Source organism: Dendrobium catenatum, unplaced genomic scaffold (assembly GCF_001605985.2).
Source record: "Dendrobium catenatum unplaced genomic scaffold, ASM160598v2 fragScaff_scaffold_621, whole genome shotgun sequence".
In the NCBI taxonomy this organism is placed as follows: domain Eukaryota; kingdom Viridiplantae; phylum Streptophyta; class Magnoliopsida; order Asparagales; family Orchidaceae; genus Dendrobium; species Dendrobium catenatum.
The window spans coordinates 14,227,345-14,246,000 of record NW_021319083.1 but is presented as its reverse complement, the minus strand read 5'-3'; the positions used below and the strand labels follow the sequence as shown (position 1 = coordinate 14,246,000).

Genomic DNA, 18,656 nt, shown 5'->3' with positions numbered 1-18,656 from the left:
CTTCGGCGTTAGTGGCGCACCGGAAAACTGTCTATACACACCTTTATTGCGCGTGGTGGGATGGGACCCCGGTGCGGCACCTACGGTGAGGCGGGGTCACTTATAAGTACCTCCGAGTGGAGGGAAAGCAAACTACCTTTTTAAACAGGTATCGCAGACCCCATACACGCCTTTATTGCACGTGGTGGGAAGAAAGATCACGGCCACGGTGTCCTCGTCCGAGGATACCTACCATACACGCCTTTATTGCTCGTGGTGGGAAGGCTCAGTTTATCGTTGTTTTCCCCTAAACGGGAGAGACGCTGGGAGACTGCCGAAATTTCGGGTGAAATACGACTGCACTTGGGACCTATTTTGAATTCAAAAGAAACAAAGATGTGGACTCATACTTGTGGACTTTTGAACTTGATTGAACATGAGCAGAGGACCTGAACAAAATCTAAATGATTTCTAAAAACTCAAACCCAAATAAAATGAAATCAAAATGGTGTCAAATTCAAATCAATTTGAGCTTATAATTGAACTTGCAAGGACTTGTAAATTTAAACCAAACAAAATGGCAAGAGATCCTGAACAATCAACTTGAACTTGTACTCTGAACTCAAAACTAGAACAAGATGTGGGCGACAAGAACTTATGCATTTGAACATGAACTGTACGATGCCAAGTGAAATTTGGATTTGTAAGCATTTTATTCAAATCCGGATGAACTCAGTATGACAATAGAAGACCTGAATAAGTGTGGGAGACTCATACTGAGTTTGATCTCAAGTCTAAATGAAACTGAGCTCGGATCCAAACACGTACAAAGAAAAAAGCTTGAATCACACGCGAGGGAATTCAAAGAACCTTTGTACAATGGCGACTCAATGTCAGATGAAATACATTGATCTTGGATCGGGAGCGCCGTACCTGCAAGAATGAAATGCATATGTGTCCCTCTCATATGCACCATTTGAAGCTCCAACATAAATATCATTGCCTGTTGATTGAGATTGCAATACTAGAGACCAGCAATAAAAAATCCACCAGCATTGATGGAAGGTGGATGTGATGCAAGGACAATAGTTCTCCTATGAATATTTCCAAGAGGTCGTAGTAGATACAACAGTCCCCATGAAGTCAATGCACTGTACTTGTAAGCAGCAACAGACAATTGTAAGGTGTACAAGTATTACCCATATGTAGCAATCAAAAACCCGTCCCTGTAAACAAATACATCGAAACCCACCCGAGATTGGTGAAAGGTGGATATGATACTGATGTAAATGGCTCTTCTACGAATTCTTCTAGAAGCTTGTAGTGGATACAACGGGTCCCTGCAAATGAGCACAAACCCACTTATGGATAACAACAATGGATGCATCGTAAATACAGCGAATCACTATGGACACAAGTACAAGTATCACCCACGACAAGGGTGATTGAGATGTCGCTAGTACATCGGGTATAAGGGCAACCCGATGTATGGAAAAGGAGAATAGAAGAAATGTTTGAACAAAATTATAACTAAACTTCCTAGCGTTGCAATGTCTCTTCTTAATTCTATACTTAAGAAGAAAACCGTTCTGGTGTCCACAAACACCGAAAATAACAAGTCCACCACACTAACAATCTCAAAAGGAGCTCCTTTCAAGGCAGCATCCACGAATTTCAAGGAAACCCTTCCCCGGTGAATGAGAAAAGGGGAGTCAACAATAAGATGATGAGATGCCTCATGACATCCTGATAATAACGCCACCGGATCTGCAACACTCATACGAGCAGACAGAAGGCGTCTACAATCTTCAACGCAATGCCACCAGATATGCAACACTTATGCAAGCAGACAGAAGGCGTCTACAATTTACAACTCACCGCCACTGGATCAACAACACTCGTATTAGCGGACAGAAGGCGTGTATAGGTTCTCAAATGAAATATTGTGCATTCAACCAACAATTATCCGCACAACCAAAATATGATAAAATGCTCCTGCACGTGCACTATAAATTGTATACGCATAGGTACACTAAAGGGAAAAATATAATCCCGACCCGCATGGGCCCCGACGAGCGTGTTATTGGTACACATGTGACGTCTAGGGATGCTGTGCGGGTCAATGAGTGAATTCTTGTTCGAACGCGATCCTTCTATACGGATCAATAGAAGTTGACAGGGTTCGAACCTTCAAACAAATACACGGTTGTGGTGACCAGTATATTTATTTTAATATATTCATATTAGGCTTTCAAGGCCTATAATCAAGAGAATTCATAAAAAAAAGAGCATAAAGCCTGTGAAACCCGATTCTCCTAAGCAAGTAAATAGGAGTAGACAGGGTTCGAACCATCAGATAAATATGCGGTCACAAAGTTGACCGGAATATTTATTTTATACATTCATATTAGGCCTTCAATGCCTTAAACAAAGAAAATTCATAAGCAAAGGCACAAAGCCTACAAGAAACCCGATCCTCGGTCAATATTTCGGTCGAGTCGACAGGGTTCAATCAACAAAAGGGAAATGACCCCATGCATACCCCGATGATGGCCGTGTTGAATGAAAATCTCAACCGGAGGGGTTCAAAAATATTTTCAAATGCCTCCCAAAAGTCAACTCAAAATTCAAAAATTCCAAAATTTAAGATATTTAAATTTGAAATCATCCATCAATCACTCAAAGCAAAATCCATCCACCCTCCACAACAGTTTGCCGAGGTGGACAAATTCAAATATACCTTTAGCTCATAAAGAGATAATGTCTAGTTGAAATATCACTAGGATCTATTCTCAAACGATCTCCTTCCAGTAAGGACGTGGTACATGTCCTCTAATCGGTGGTTTTGCCACCAAATGACACCGCAGGATAAACGGCTATGACCCGGGGCCCTCTGAACCGAGTGATTTTGCCGCCAAATGGCGCCACGAAATACCGGTTATGGCCAGATCCAATACGATCCTTATTAGCATCAAATCTTGAGATATGAATCAATAAGATATAATCGATAGGGCATAAAGCCCTCTGTTAGCTAAGGCGGATTAAAATTTGTCCCCTTAGACAAGCATTCACCCCAGGTCTATAAGGTCCCCTTGGACGAAGCAACTCATGGTTGCCGACAAGGATCCTTCTGTCAGGTTGGATCGACTATCTCCTCTGACTAAGTAGACCAGGGACCACGATGGCCCGGGACGACGGAACCATGAGATCTTGATCGGGTCCATCATCCATTCTCCCACCATCCGCTTTAAGTGAAAGATGGTGAAATTTCTAATTTTAAATATTAAATCTTTCAGTCCTTCAAACTTCCAATCCGAAGTCCATTGCTGCTACTATATGCCAGATAACACGTATTTCTACGTATTTGATTGATGATTAGCCTTAATTGAAAGTTCTCTCTCGTGATCGGGAGGGGTAATTAACGATAGGAGCTTGCGCCTATAGGAAACCAGAACTCATATCATAAAGTCCTCGCAAAATGAGGGCGAAATCTCTGGGTAGTGTCTTATCTACAAACTCATATGCCTTCCAAAATTTACTTCGGAACTTAATCTGTTAAAACTCCCTTTGCCGATAAACCAAAGCAATCAATTGTGCGGCGGGGAGGCCGGGGCCGAATTTTCGGAGCCCACACCTCCGCTCTAACTTCCACTCCAATGGCGAGATCCTCCGCCCGGCCAGCGACCCTTCGCTAATACTTCACGTGATCTCAAACAGATTCGCAACCAACCTGCTGCCGTTGTCCATGACTATCCACCACTCCAACTTCCAGAACACGCAGTTCGCAACCATCGTCCGTGACTTGCCTCTCGTCAGATCAGATCCGCCCTCATGCCGGTGTCCCGCATCGCTGTTTGTTCCAATTCCGCCTCTGATTTTTCTCGCCACCAAACTTGCGATCATAATCCGCTCCCTCTCTGCTCCTTCGACCCCAAACGCACTCCCGCTTCCGTTCGGACTGCACTCCAACTCCCTCTCCCAGTTCGCTCCTGTCATCTAGAGCTCGTCAAGCAGGCCTATTATCTGCAAAGTAGAATCGATCAGAATTTGGTTGTTCCAGATGAGAAAAAGACGGGCACGACTATTACGATCTGGAACCCGACGAATCAACTGCCTCTGCTATTGTCTATTTCACTCAACTTGTTGGCTCGCTTCCAGCATGCGACCTAACAAGTGCCCACGTGTGACTGGCACTCTGCACTCTGCTTCCACTTTCGCTCCCGCTCGCTCCCACAATCGACCCACAGCCCGTCGCCTGCAGTTCACGCTAGCCGCGACCTTATCCACGCTATCGAATCATGCCTGCCCGCACATCAACTCGCGTTCGTGATCTAGTCGCGACAAACACCTCCCGCGTGACCACTCATACCTGATATGTTCCCAAATTGTGTGGTCAAGCATCCGTGAACACGCGCGCACACCCTGCTTTCGCTCTTATGGAGTCCACATTCTTCCTGGTCTCTTCCGTTCCGAGCTCATTCATGCGAAGGCCGAGTTCGGCTTCTCCTTACCAAGATCCTGGAGCTGTACATCGAGTACTTTAACAACTACAAAGGATGGATCCCGCTGGAGATCGGGAACCTTAGGAAGTTAGTACAACTAGACAAGGCCTCTCACCGGTGGTACTGATGTTACTAAAAAGTTGCGAAATGAAAGATTTTTAAGTCCATTTCATCCTCGTTATCTTGATATACTTACAAAATTCTGCTTATCCCATGTTTGTGTTAGGTTATCTTGTTAATGTTATAACATATCGTGAATGAATTCTGTTGGGTTATCTTGTTTGTCATGATGAGCTACTTTGGGTTACAAGTATTGATATTGCCATGGTTGTTCTGAAGGAAAATTTAATTGTCACCCTATTTTGAGATGAGTATGTTCTACCGCATGAAGAGTATTGACTTCATGTACTGCCAAAAGTCCTCGAGTATAAAAAAGGGCCAAATATGGGCATGATGGACAAAAAGAAGCAGACCTAGAATATCATGTTGCAAACCAAGTTAACAAATGATTAATGAGGTGCATGATCTGGCTATTATATCCTGTGATGGCATCCACCGCGAAAGGAGAATACTACTCAAACAAGAGACTGGAAGAATGGCTTATTTTCTTGCTGATCAACCTAGCTTGCTTGTCCCAAATATTCAAATGGTGTTCTCTGCACTAGCATTAGCTCAATATAAGGTAATTTGTTTTTTCAACATGTTGGAGTTGCATTCTCAAAGTTTAAAGCCGATCGAGTGCCGATTGAAATTGACGCAGTAGATCCAACTGTAGGATTTCTGTTGGATGGAATTAGAAGCTTATCCAATGGATGTATGCAAATTTGTGGAAGTCTAAAGGAACTTAGTGGGGTAATGAACAAGCTTGCGGGTATGTATAGAAAACACAGAGTCTTCGATCCAGGAGGATTACTTATGATTTCTACACCAACCGCCCTACTGATGATGAGTCTCGACGTAGTCAAGCTTTTCTGACGCAAGGGGAGTATGATGTAGGAATATCTTAACTAAATGCGATTTTAGTAATAAAATTTCTCTTGTACTTATTTCTCTAGTGTTTTTTAGAATGTTGTTTAGCTAGCTTATACATGTAAACATTGTACTGGGAAGAGGATGATGAATTTTAATCTCTTTTGAAGCTTTAAGCTTGTTTTTGTTTCCTAGATTGGGTATTCCTTCTAGCAGGTTCAATTCTTCCGTCAATCCACCACATAAGTGGTGATAGCAAATGTCGAGTGAGTGAAAAATAGTCTCATATTGGAACTGAAATATGACTTAAAATTCCTATTTTTAATAAATGTAATCTTATCCATTAATTTAAGCTTTTGGGTTGATGCTGTCCATCTGTTAGTGCCTTGATCTCTCACTTAGAAGTTATTATTAAGTCTTTATTTATATTTTGTAGCAAATGATCCATGAATATTATAAAACTAAATACATCTAAAAATTGAATAATTATGATCCCCTTTTTCCTGTATGTTATTGATTACGTATGATTAGTTTCATTTTGAATCCAGATTAACTTCATAATGTGCTTAGCATAAGATTGAATAAAGGAAAGATAAAATATAGTCATGTGAACCTGTGATCTTTAAAAATATTATGACAACACTATCATTGATGTTTTTATCCTTCTTGTTTCTCTATTTTCACCGATTCAAGTGGTTGGGATAAGACTAATGATGGTGATGGTGGTCTCCCTTTGGGTGGCCAACTTCTTTACAGGGAAAACTAAAAATGTCAGATTTATGGAAATATGGCTAACATAAAGAGTCTTGAAAACCATTGACTAATTTGAATTTCTTTTGGTTGAGGCAGAGTTCGAGGTCTACATCCTGAACCAACTGGCAACATTAGCTAGTGGTATGACGTATGAGAAGGACCCAATTTAATGTTAGCTTAAAAAATAACCCCAAGTTACAGTTACGAGTAGAAAAAAATTCTTTTTCTTGTTTAAAATGATACCTTAGGCTCCATCATATTCTGCTCCAAACTTTTCTATGATTAACACTGCAGCTTTCAGATCAGTTTTTTGGGAAGCTCTATCATGAGTAGCTGTGTGAAGCCAATACAACAGACTGCAAGCGAGCCAGTTGTTCTTCTCCACGGTTTTGACAGGTATACCAACTCTTATTTAAGAAATTTCCTGCCATCCTTTTTTTTTTAATGTTTTTCATTGAAGAGAGAGTCCAAAACATTAATAAGACTGCATGATTACACATTGAAATAGCATGTGAAGCAAATAAAGATGAAAGCAGTTTCTCGCCTTAACAAAATATAGTGTCATGAATGATCCATTAAATTTAGATTAGGCGAAATCTGGAGCAAATGTAGATTGATTTGAAGTGGTAGATGTTTTATTATCTTTAGTTCAGTCATTTGAATGTTAGTGATGAGGACATCAAGACATGGAAGATTTATTAGATGTGTGGCCGTCGATCTACAGCCACGGTTTTACCGCTCTACTTTTTTTTTTCGTATTTATTATTGATTTATTTGTTTTTATTTATGAAGTTTTATTATGTTTTTCCATTTTTTCCCTTACTTAAGGGCTTAAGTATGTGTAAGCCCTAGGGGCATTGTAGTACTTATTATTTTCTCATTGTATGGGCTATTTAAAGCCTCCCTCTTCTTCTTTGAGGGTTAATGAATGAATATTATGAAAATTTCTTGCATATTGTTCTCTTGATGTGAGATTTTGTGAGTCTTGGAGAAATCCCTAGGAGAGGAAAATCGGATCTCCCACCAACCTTAGAGACAGTCGGATTTGTGGTTCTTCTTCCTTACCTTTCTTTCGTTTTTTTCTTTCCCTTCCTCCTCCTCCATTAGGCCACACTCCACCTTACCACCGGCCTCCTTAGTCTCACCCTCACCGTCGGCTAGCTCCACCATCGTCTTCCCCCCACCCATGACCCAACTCCCTACCCGAACCCCTGGATCCACCGACCACCCCCTCACCGTCCCTCCGCTTACCAACCGACGCCCCCACCACCACCTGAAGACCACCGGCCTTCCTTCTCCGTCCCATCAAGCCACCGGTCTCCATATCCCCCTCTTCAGATTAAATTATTTCCTAAAGCTCCACTTTCCTTATTTAACTCCATCTATCTTTGGAAGGAGTTTGAATTTGAAATAATTCAAATTAAAATCTCAAATCCTTCCTATTCCATAAATCCTATTTTGGAAAGACTATTAAATAAATCAATTAATTCAAATCTGAATTGATTGAGTAATTAATGCCTTAACTCCAAATACATTGAATCTAGACACACACAACCCTCCCTCTCTCTTGGCCAAACCCTCCCCTTGCTCACCTCATTATTTATTTCCCATAAAATCAGCCCCTTACTTTGGAAATACTTCCAAACCCAGCCCTAGCCTACCCGCGCCCTCCCTCATCCCATAACCTGCTTAAATTTATTTCCAAATCAAGAAATTTCAATTTGGAAATTGATCTCAGTTTTTCCCTTCAAGATCCTCTCACAAACCTTAAACCTAATCCCCTCAAAATCTGGACTAAACCCTCCCCAAGCCAAAGCGGCTGTCCTGCTGTTATATCTGCTGTAGAGAGGATTCAGCACCGGCCCCTTGCTTTCCTGCGCCATTGGAGGTCTGAAATTGCTGTCCACAAGCTTCCAGCAGCCCATAACAGCTGCCAAATGCTTATCCAATCACTATAGGGTGCTGTCCAGAATTTCCCAAGTGTCAAAGCTGCTGCCCAACAATCGTAACAATCTCCTATGGCTGTTTTTCTGGTCTTAAACTTCAGATTGCTGTCCAACAATATCGAGAAGAATCGAGGTTGCTTTCTACTTCCTCTCAAGCACCTAAACACAACATTGGAGCCTTATATGTCCTGTTTATTTGGGTAAATCCTCCTCCTACTCTTTTATATTTTAATCGCTCCAATTGTAGTTCTAATTGAATCATGAAAAGTTGTGTTAACTTTTCCTGCTAAAGCCTAGTATTTAGTAGGAATTGTGTGGGAAACCTTTCATAGTACTACTCTTATTGTTAGATTAGAGATTTATTGTTGAAACCTATTTCGTATGCAACGTCAGGAGTAATTGATTGTTATGTATTTTTTACTTTTCGCAAGTAACTTGGCCAAAGCTTGTGTTTACCGCTCTTTATATTTTATTTCATTATTTAACTCAACATAAAGCTTAACTTGTTCTTAATCATCAAGCGTGCAAAAACCCTCATCTAAATCATATTTTCATATATGTCATGCATCAGTTAGGCACTCAAATCTTTATGTTGAGTTATTGGAAACAATCTTGCCATTTAATGAATCATGATTCTCTAGAGTTTCTTTCAAAAAAATTTTAATTAGAAAGCCATAAATAAGCAAGTTCGGGGATTGCTTGCAAACGTTGTCTTTCAATTTCTTGTTCTGCAGCACCTTTGATGTTTTGGTACAATTCTGGCATGTTCATTGAAGGTCCTTGCAATCCGATGCTAAGCTCAGTTAAAGTCTTTCTACAGTTCATGTTTAGAATGGAGATATGCGTATCCATATCTTGAGGACGCTGGACTTGAGGCATGGGCTGTGGACATTCTTGGCTGGGGTTTTTCTGATTTGAGTAATTTTTTCTCTTGTGGTAGCTTGAGCCGTACTTCTTGATCATTTGGACTGATAAAAATTTATCATCGATTCTTATAAATTCTTACCTGAATCCTTCTTGATTTGTGCATTTCTAGAAATGCTTCCATCAACTGGTGTGGCTGCAAAGCGTGAGCACCTTTACGAGGTAGCTCTAACTATTAATTTTCAATTTTGTTTGATTATATGTGCTGCTGCTGTTTTCATCTAATAGGTTTTGATTCGTGTCGACATAGATATTATTTGTTTTTTCACTCTTTGTGTGGCATTTTGATGCAACTTATTTTTTGACAAAACAAAATTTATGGTTTTTGAAAGCAAGTGACGATCAAATGTGCACCTGCATCAATCCTTAACATTTCTCGTATGAACTCAAATCATTAAATGAAATCTAGCTTTAATAGACTCCAATCACTTGAACGATTTATGCAGCGTGTAGGATATGTTTGCTTTCTGCACATGTTGTCTATACTTAGCTTTCATTGCTTGAAGTTATACATGCCTAGATTGTTGACCTTTGTCTGTGTCTCGCAGCTGATCCGAGCAAACAATACAAGTAGGAAGCCCAACTAATAAGATGTCTTGTAAATCTAGCTCAAAACTCCTTAATTGCGATCGAAGTTGCTCAAATGTCACCAGCTTGCAAAGTAACTTGCGCTGATGTGTTTAGAGTGTCGAAATCATCAAAGATGCACTTATGCTCATTTCGATTGGACATGATGAAAAAACGTCGAACATTGGATGCGACGTTGCGTGAAAGTCACCATAACATTATTCTTTCGCAAAAAAAATTGCATCGACTTGTCCAAAACATCAAAATTACTTAGAGAAGACATGTATATTCCTTGGATCGCTACATGAATATAAAACATAAATTTTACATTCATGCAAGGCAATGAAATACTTTTCGAAACATTTACAAAGTTCAACACAAGTGAGGAAATTTAAGAGAAAGAGTTAATAATAATAATAATAATAATAGTAATAATAATAAATTCTAAGTTAATTTAATCCTAAATTTTATCCAAAGCTTGCGTGTCATTTTAAAATCCTAAAATCCCACTTACATTTTAGCATAAAGGCATGTCCATCACATACGTTACCATGTCGCACCAATGCAATCTCATTTGCCCTGATTCTGAAATATATATTTTTTGGGACATTTGAGTCAAATCACAACACAATATAGATGAAAACTTTGAAATAGGCAATGGGTCTACGAATCTGCATTAGGACTGCACCCAGCCCGTATCCGGAAGCATCTGTCTCCACAATGAAGGTTTGAGTGAAATCTGGCAAGGCTAGGACCAACACTGTAGTCATCGCCTTCTTCAAGCTCTCAAATGCTGATGTGGTCGCCTCCCCCCATAGGAACCCATCCTTCTTCAACTGTTCAGTGAGTGGCCATGCTATGGAGCTGTAACCCTTCACGAACCTCCTGTAGTAACTCGTCAGTCCTAGGAATCCCCTCAATTCCTTCAAATTTTTAGGCGCTGGCCACCTTATCATTGCTTCAATTTTGGGCTGATCTGCTGCAACTCCCTTTTTTGACACCACATAGCCCAAGTACTCTACACTGGCTTGTGCAAAGAAGCACTTCTTCAAATTAGCCCTCAGCTGATGCTCCTGCAGTACCTCTAAAACCCTCTTCAAATGCTCCCAGTGATCCTCTTCTGTCCCACTATGGACCAGGATGTCATCAAAGAATACCAGCACAAATCATCTGAGAGAAGGTTTGAAAACCTTATTCATAAGGGTCTGGAAAGTAGCTGGAGCATTGGTGAGGCCAAATGGCATCACTAGGAACTCCTAATGTCCTTCGTGAGTTCTGAAAGCCGTTTTGGGTACATCCTCCTTCATTTAGATCTGATGGTAATCCGATTTCAAGTCTATCTTGCTGAAGATCATGGTTCCAATCAGTTCATCTAGCAGTTCGTCAATGACTGGTATAGGAAACTTCTCAGGTACAGTTTCCTTGTTGAGTGCTCTGTAGTCCACACAAAAATGCCAGCTGCCATCCTTCTTTTTCACCAACATAACAGGGCTAGAAAAGCGGCTAATACTGGGTCTGATGATCTCTGCCTCCAGCATCTCTCTAATCAACCTTTCTATTTCATCTTTTTGGAATTGAGGGTAGCGATAAGGTCGGACACTGATGGGAGACACTCTCTCCTTCAACACGATGGCATGCTTCTGCTCCCTCTGTGGTGGAAATCCCCCCCTGAGGTGGCTGAAACACCTCTTGGAACTGTTGAATCAACGGCTGAATGGAGAGGGGTATGTCTCCTCCCTCCTCCAATCTTGCTCCCTCCAAACTCTGAAACTCCACCAGCCAACTGGATATCTCTCACCATCGTTTTAAGAAAAACCAGGGATTTGGAAAGCCCTGCATCCCCCTTAATCACTACCTTCTTGCCATCCACCATCAACTCCATCGTGAGTGCTCCCCAATTCACTTTGGTATCACCCAAAGTTTGCAGCCATTTCATCCCCAAGATGGAGTCCGTGCTCCCAAGCTCCAGTGGAAGAAAGTCCTCCCTCACCTGTATCCCCAAGATCGTCAGTTGCACTCCTCTACAAATCCCCTAGCCTTTCTCCACCTTCCCTGTGCCCATCATCACCCCGTAAGATCCGGTGTCCACCAATCTCACTCCCAGTTGGTCGACGACCTGGGTGGAAATGAAATTGTGAGTAGCCCCACTATCAATCAGCACCACAACCTCTCGGTCCTCGATTTCTCCCTTCACCTTCATATTGTGATTCATAGTGAACCCTACTACTGAGTTCAGGGAGACCTCAGCCAGATCCAAGTGTAGCTTCTCCTCCATCTCCTCCTCTGTCTCCTCCTCACCTCCCTCAGTTTCCTCGTCATCGCAGACGGTGAGAACCTGAAGAGTTCAGCCCTTGCACCAATGTCCTGGTGTGTACTTTTCATCGCATCGGAAGCACAACCCCTTGGCCCTCTTTTCCTGCATCTCTTTCTCCATCAGTCGCTTAACGTTTCCTCCATTTCCTCCTGTCTTCTCCTTGGTATCCTCTTGATTCCCTCATGTTGCATGGCCTTTAGGTGCGAGGTGAGTAGTCGTCATCCTGTACGTGCCCCCGGTGCTGCTACTCCTGGCTCCTTTCACCAAATTCCTCTGATTTTCCACCAGTTGGGTCAACTTCATGGCCTCCCCCAAGTCACGGGGCATCAACACCTTCACTGCTGCTCGGATCTCTGCCTTTAACCATTTCATGAAATTCCCCTCCAACACTGTATCTGAGAGTCGCTCCACCCTACTAGCTAAGTGCTCAAACTACTCCTGGTAATTTGCTACAGATCCCTCCTATGTCAAAGCAAAGAACTGCTCATAGAAGTCTCCTCCCCGATCGGTTTGGAAACACTCTATTATGCATTCTTTAAATTCCCTCCAGTTCCTAGTCGGCCTCCGTTGGTCTCTCCACTGAAACCACGACAGGGCTTTCCCTTCCAAGCACAATCCCGCTGCTGTTAGCTTCTCCTCCTCCATCAACCGGTTGACGGCAAAGTACCGCTCTACCTTGTAAATCCATCCATACGCATCTTCTCCTTCGAAGATGGGCATCTTCAACTTTCTCACCTTCTGGTCACCACCATTTCCCCTGATTCTTCCATAACTTCCCCTTTCCCAAGTGCTCGGTCCACCCCATGTGTCCCGCTCTTCCCTTGCTCTTCCATAGCCCAAACTCCCTTCAAAATCCCCCCTTCTGTCTTTAAAATCAGCACCACGGCGGCCGTAGTATCCCTCTCGGGGTTCCCCATAACCTCTTCTTTCTTCCCTCTGGATAGGCTCCAGATTGGGTCTTCTTCCTTCCCCTTCCATGATCTCCACCTCATCTTCCTCTTTACGGATTTCGGAACTCTTGTTTTTTTCTTCCACCCCTTTGGCCACTGAAGCCGTTGTCTGATTTGAATCTCTAACATTTTTATCATCATATCTCGGAGGTCGGCGACTTGTCCCTCCATGTAAGAAATCCTTTCCTCCACCGTAGTTTTGATTTGATTCATCTCCCCTTCAAGTCTTTCCTCCAATGCATCCACCTTTTTGGCCGCCATCGCAACCCGGTTTTTGTAGATTCACAAAAATAGGATTTTGGAGTAAAAAAACAACAACTTCTTCGTTTTCGGGGCAAAAAACTGCTGCTGGAATTCGTCGAAAACAGCCCTCCATCAGTCCCGAGACTTGCTCTGATACCAATTTGATAGGAAATACTTGAGTTCGCAAGTAACCCTAAGGTAATACTTGAGTTCGCAAGCAAACCCATCACTAATTGGAAGAAAACAGCGAGAATAGCATAAAAATTGGGCAAAATCAGCCCCAAAACGAAAGGTTGCAATCAACGAAATAATGCAAAACACACACGAAAGCAAGATACAAGTGATCCCTAATTTGAGAGGAGGATCGTCTCTTCTAAATCTCTAGACAAGAGAGTTTAGAGCCCAAGCACCAAGAAACCCTAATTCCCAATCAATCCAAACATGACCTCCCCTAATCCCCTCATGCACTTTAATACAAACACTTTCCTAAACTAATTTCCCTCTCAAAACGCTAGCATCTCCTATATTCAAATTTGAACCTCACAAGGATGGGCGGGCCCCACCTTAATTGGCAGAATATGAGAGGAGGCGGGCTCTATTCCACCTCCTATAATAACATTGAGCCGGCCCCTTGGCCGGCTGGGCCGGCTCACTGTGAGGCGGCGTAACACACTAACTTCCTCTTTCTCTCTCTCTTCCTTCCCTTCTCTCTCTCTCTCATATAAAAGAGAAAATTCAATAGAAGAAGAGAAAATAGAGATTAAAAAAAAAATGTTGTTTCTATTCTCTCAAATTTCTTGCTTTGTTGTCCCACCTTGTCGTAAGGTATGACACAAAATCTCAAAATTAAGTACCTATCTGTATTTTTTCTTACGCTGTCCAAAATTTTGTAAGTACTCATGTACATTAATCAAATAAAGCGAGAAAATTTTGTGCTCTCTCGTGTAGGTGATAAAGGTCTTGTTTAGTTGCTATATCTTCAAGGTCCTCTTATTAAATTTTGACTTTTTTATCTTTTTTTTCCCTGTACATCTGAACAGTTTGCATTCTCATAGTTATTTACGTTTACATATTCAATGTTATTTATTCTTTTCTTTGTCTGGCAGCATAAATATGCATTCTAAATATGAAAAAATCTTCAAGATGCCTTCAGATTTTTTTTATCATGTATTTAATATCTTATCTTTCATTATCTCAAATGCTAATTAATCCAATAATTTGCACCTCAGCTTTGGAGAAGACACGTGGAGCGACCGATGGTTTTAGTAGGTCCAAGTCTTGGAGCTTCCGTTGCCATTGACTTTGCAGTGAATCATCCTGAAGCAGTATTAACAATCCTTGAATATGCTTTAGAGATTGTTTTATAACCGCTTTTTAAATGTAATCTGTTAAAATTTTTAACTGCTGAGAAATTTCAACTCATTTTGTTGGCATTACACCACCTTCCAACAACTGTTTCATTTTATGAAATGTTTATGTAAATAGCATTATAAATTCGTTTAAAGTTATCGTAAGTTTTTCTTTTGACGTTTTGCAGGTTACAAGGTTGATCTTGATTGATGCAAGTGTATATGCAGAAGGCACCGGAAATCTCAGTAAATTATCCCGAGCAGTAGCATATGCTGGGGTGAGACGTGTTTCAACTTCAGATTTTTATGGATTAGTGTTTCTGAAAGCCTATTTCGCAACTATTATTTTATATTTCTGAAGTAAATTTGTTTTTCACACACTTTTAATGAACACCCCCTTAAACATCAATTGTGTGGTCTGTTCTAAAATATGATGCATAATATGACATGCATATTTGGTGTTGAAGTGATTTGACTTGAGGAATTGAGGATCTTTTATCTTTCTATGATAAGTTTGGAATGATGCATTCAACTAATGTTGTTTTCTTACATTTGCACTCATTCCAACACCAAGTTAATTCATCTTTGGAGCCAAGTTTGAGATACTGTTTGCTCAAGTTTTTTCTACTTTTTCCAGGTGTCCTTATTAAAGAGCATTCCATTGCGACTTTATGCCAACATATTAGCATTCAAAAAAGTTTCAATTGGCCGTTCACTTGACGGGACAAATGTAAGAATAATCAGCTGTTCTTAGTGGAATGTATTCGGCAATGCAGACATATACATTGCTATTTTTCACCGTTTCATAGTTATGTGCTTTTTTTTTCTTTCAATGAGAGCTTTCTTTATTTTTTTTTTTTAAATTTGAATTATCTATTTTTGTAAAATGTCGTGTAAAATAGGTATTGAGCGTCATAGCTTGCAACTGACTGATTCCTAATTGATGTTATGTAGTAAGTATTGGGTATCAATGCTAAGAGGGCGTTGACGATAGGGCGTCTGTCATCGATGTTAAGACGACGTTGGACAAATAGAGCTGTCAAGTTGTGGGTATAGAAATTACTAGCGTTGAGCATTAATATCAAGACAGTGTCATAATTTGATGTTGAGATGGTTTTGAAATGTCATTGTTGTAACGACGTCAGACTTCAATGTTGAGATGACATCAGGTATTATTGTGAAACCAAAATCACAATCAGCCAAAGAAAAATGAAAATGAGAATATTCGTTGAATGGGGTATTGACTGCGAGTTATTGATTTGGTGTTGTGGATATGAATACGAAATTTAGTTTTATATATTTTAAATAAATAAAAATTTAGAATGCAAGAAATTATATTTTTAAAAAAATATTTAAGACACGCGTGTCCAATTTGTGTTTAATTTTTTTAATCAAACACATTTTAAACGTGTCTGGCGCCTGTTAGAGGTATGTCAGCGCATCATAGCTTGCAACTAACTGATTCCTTTTTTCTTCATGCAATTCTTCTTCTTCCTCTTGTGTGCCCCTTTTATGTTTTATTGTATACACCTAGTATTAGCGTAGCAACGTTAACTATTTGATGTAAACTTTTGTATGGGCATGGACATAGGTCATCTAAAATATAATACTTGGAATTTTGTTGGAAGGAACATATCTCAATGCAGCAAAATTAAAGAAAAATCAGCATCTTCTTCCAATTTCTCGTTGATTTATGCTTTTTGTTTTCTTCTCTATGACGTCTAAGACCATAGATATTTCATTGAAATATAAATTGCCTCTACGATTTTTCAGTTAAAGTTGAAAAGCTTCCATCTCTATTTCAGATCGGTCGTCTACACTGCTTACTACCCTGGTGGGAGGATGCGACTATTGATTTTATGGCCGGTGGAGGTTACAATGTCAGACATCAAATAAAGCAGGTAGTTCATTATTCCGAGTCTAGTTTGCTAAAAATGCTTACACATTTTAAAATCTTTTCAGGTTTCACGGATGAATTTTACTGCATGTGGGTTTGCGTGCATATTTGTATCCCACAATTGGAACTAGAAAAATTTTAAAAGCATGCCTGGTTGTATTTATTCTAACACAAAATCCGAGATGTGGACATTATACTTACTGAAGTAGATTAAGGCTTCGTTTGGGACGACTTTTTATTGCTTTTTAAAACAGAGTTTTACTACAAAATTTTAAATTTTGTACAAAAATTTTATTTTAAAAAGCAATAAAAAAGTTGTCCCAAATAAAGCCTAAATAAGACTACAAACAACCGAAGAACTGAGACAACGAAATTTCTCTCCAAAAAGGAAGTTTCCTGTCTATTGAAGGCGGGATGCAAGATTTGCAACTGCATACTCTGCATTGATTCTTGTTGTGATATTCACACTGCATGTTTTATGTAGGATAAACTCTTTACTTTGCTAACATGAACATGTTCTCCTTGATATCATAATGTCAGAAACATTTTTGCAAATTATGGAATTTTTACATACCACTTTTGATGGAGACATCAGTTGGAAAGTCTACCGTCGACGTGGCCGTAGATCTACGGCCACGATTTACCCGATGTATTTCTGATCTTAGTATGATCATTTTATTTTGATGTATTTTTTTATTCCTGCATTTTTCCCTTTTTACCCTTCTCTCTCTCTTTCTCTTCACGCTCTCATGCAAGAAGAAGAAAAGAAGCACAAACTAAATTTTCATGCAATAATTCATTAACCTCATACAATGAGACATGACCCCTATATATAGGTCATGAGATACAAGTAAATAAAAGCTAACTAATGACTAAATCGCCCTCGGGGCCCCATCATAACTCACTCACACACAAGGGTAAAACAGGAATACTGAAAATTGAAAATGCATGAACTACTAAAAATATAAGCTCTGAATCGTGGCCATCGATCGGCGATGCTTCCGGCGAAACACGTGTCTGAACCGTTGATCGATGACCTCATCAGATATGTTTCAAGTCATTAATAAGTGCACTCGTTTTAGATATCTTGAGTCTATTGTTCAGAGTGATGGAGAAATATATGGGATATTATTAGTAGAATTCAAGTTGGATGATTGAAGTGGAGTAATGCTTCGAGTTTGTTGTGTGATAAAAAAGTATCACTCAAACTTAAAGGAAAATTTTATAAGACGGTTGTGAGACATGCAATGCTTTATGGCGTAGAATGTTGGCTATTAAAAGAGAAGCATCATATTAAATTAAGTGTTACTGAGATGAGGATGCTCAGGTGGATGAGTGGCTTTACTCTTAGAGATAGGATACGAAATAAGCATATCCTTGAAAAGGTTGGAGTAGCTCCAGTGACATATAAAATTAGAGAGTGTCTCCTTAGATGGTTTGGTCACGTAAAACGACAGCCTTCCGATGAAATAGATGTATTAGATTTGACCTATGTTAAGAAAGGTAGAGGTAGGCCTAAAAGGCTTAGTTAGAAAATATTAGAAATGGCATTTCTTTATTAGATTTAAATAAGAATTTGACACTTAACAGGAGAAAATGGAGAAAAATGATTCATGTAGATGATCCCATATAGTGGGATAAAGGCTCGATGTTGTTGTTGTTGTAAGTCATCAAATAGATCAGCATAACAAAAAGAAAACTAGCAACACATATATAGTTATGAAAAAATAATAAAGCAATCATAGATAAAGAACATTAAGATTTTCACCAAATTGTCTTTCACAAAAAAAAAACCAAGTAGAAAGAGAAAATCTCACCAAACATGGAGCAATTCCTATCAAAAAGAAGGCCAGAGAGAAAAGAGAAGTATTTTTTTGTCTCTTACCACATCTCCAGGAACAATAACAATAGGATCTTCTATATTTTACATTGTCTCCCTCTCTCTCAACTTTATTTGTCAACGAAAAGGAAATTCAAATGATAGATTGCTTATTGCAGGAGAGGTAACTTAACAAGCTCGACCCTCTCTCTCTTGCAACTGTTGTTTAGAGGCCATCGATTCATTGATTGAAGGTGTAAAATCCCAATTTGTTAAATCAAAAGAAAAGCGAATTGGTAGTAGTTAGTTCAGTAGAACTGACTATTTGTCAATTCGTTGTTATAAAACAGGGGCAGGGAGGAGTCAAATGCAAGCAGAGAGAGAGAGGAAGCAAGCAAGTGCGAGAGGAAGCAAGAGGAGCGGAAGAGTTAAAAGTACAAGCAG

At 40.0% G+C, this 18,656-nt stretch overlaps 1 protein-coding gene across 3 annotated transcripts; it reads left to right on the top strand.

The window, feature by feature from the left end:
• The first annotated feature begins 3,420 nt into the window (after positions 1–3,420).
• Positions 3,421–16,675, top strand: LOC110095153. 3 transcript variants are annotated; one of them, XM_028695167.1, is made up of 8 exons: positions 3,421–5,163; positions 5,257–6,599; positions 8,970–9,085; positions 9,186–9,235; positions 14,377–14,472; positions 14,685–14,774; positions 15,134–15,226; positions 16,302–16,673. In XM_028695167.1, exons 2-8 carry the CDS (start codon positions 6,529–6,531, stop codon positions 16,533–16,535), a joined length of 750 nt encoding a protein of 249 aa, XP_028551000.1. In that variant the 5' UTR covers positions 3,421–5,163; positions 5,257–6,528; the 3' UTR covers positions 16,536–16,673. The 3 variants fall into 3 exon arrangements, with proteins under 3 accessions (XP_028551000.1, XP_028551002.1, XP_028551001.1); XM_028695169.1 differs by having other exon boundaries at positions 3,424–6,599; positions 8,970–9,067; positions 16,302–16,600; XM_028695168.1 differs by lacking the exon at positions 3,421–5,163 and having other exon boundaries at positions 6,498–6,599; positions 16,302–16,675.
• The last annotated feature ends 1,981 nt before the right edge of the window (positions 16,676–18,656 follow it).

Coding starts and splice junctions, on each gene's coding strand:
- LOC110095153 (XM_028695168.1), top strand. CDS start 6,529: ATGAGTAGCTGTGTGAAGCCAATACAACAGACTGCAAGCGAGCCAGTT. Junction 9,236..14,376: donor AGCGTGAGCACCTTTACGAG/GTAGCTCTAACT, acceptor TTTGCACCTCAG/CTTTGGAGAAGACACGTGGA. Junction 14,473..14,684: donor CAGTGAATCATCCTGAAGCA/GTATTAACAATC, acceptor GACGTTTTGCAG/GTTACAAGGTTGATCTTGAT.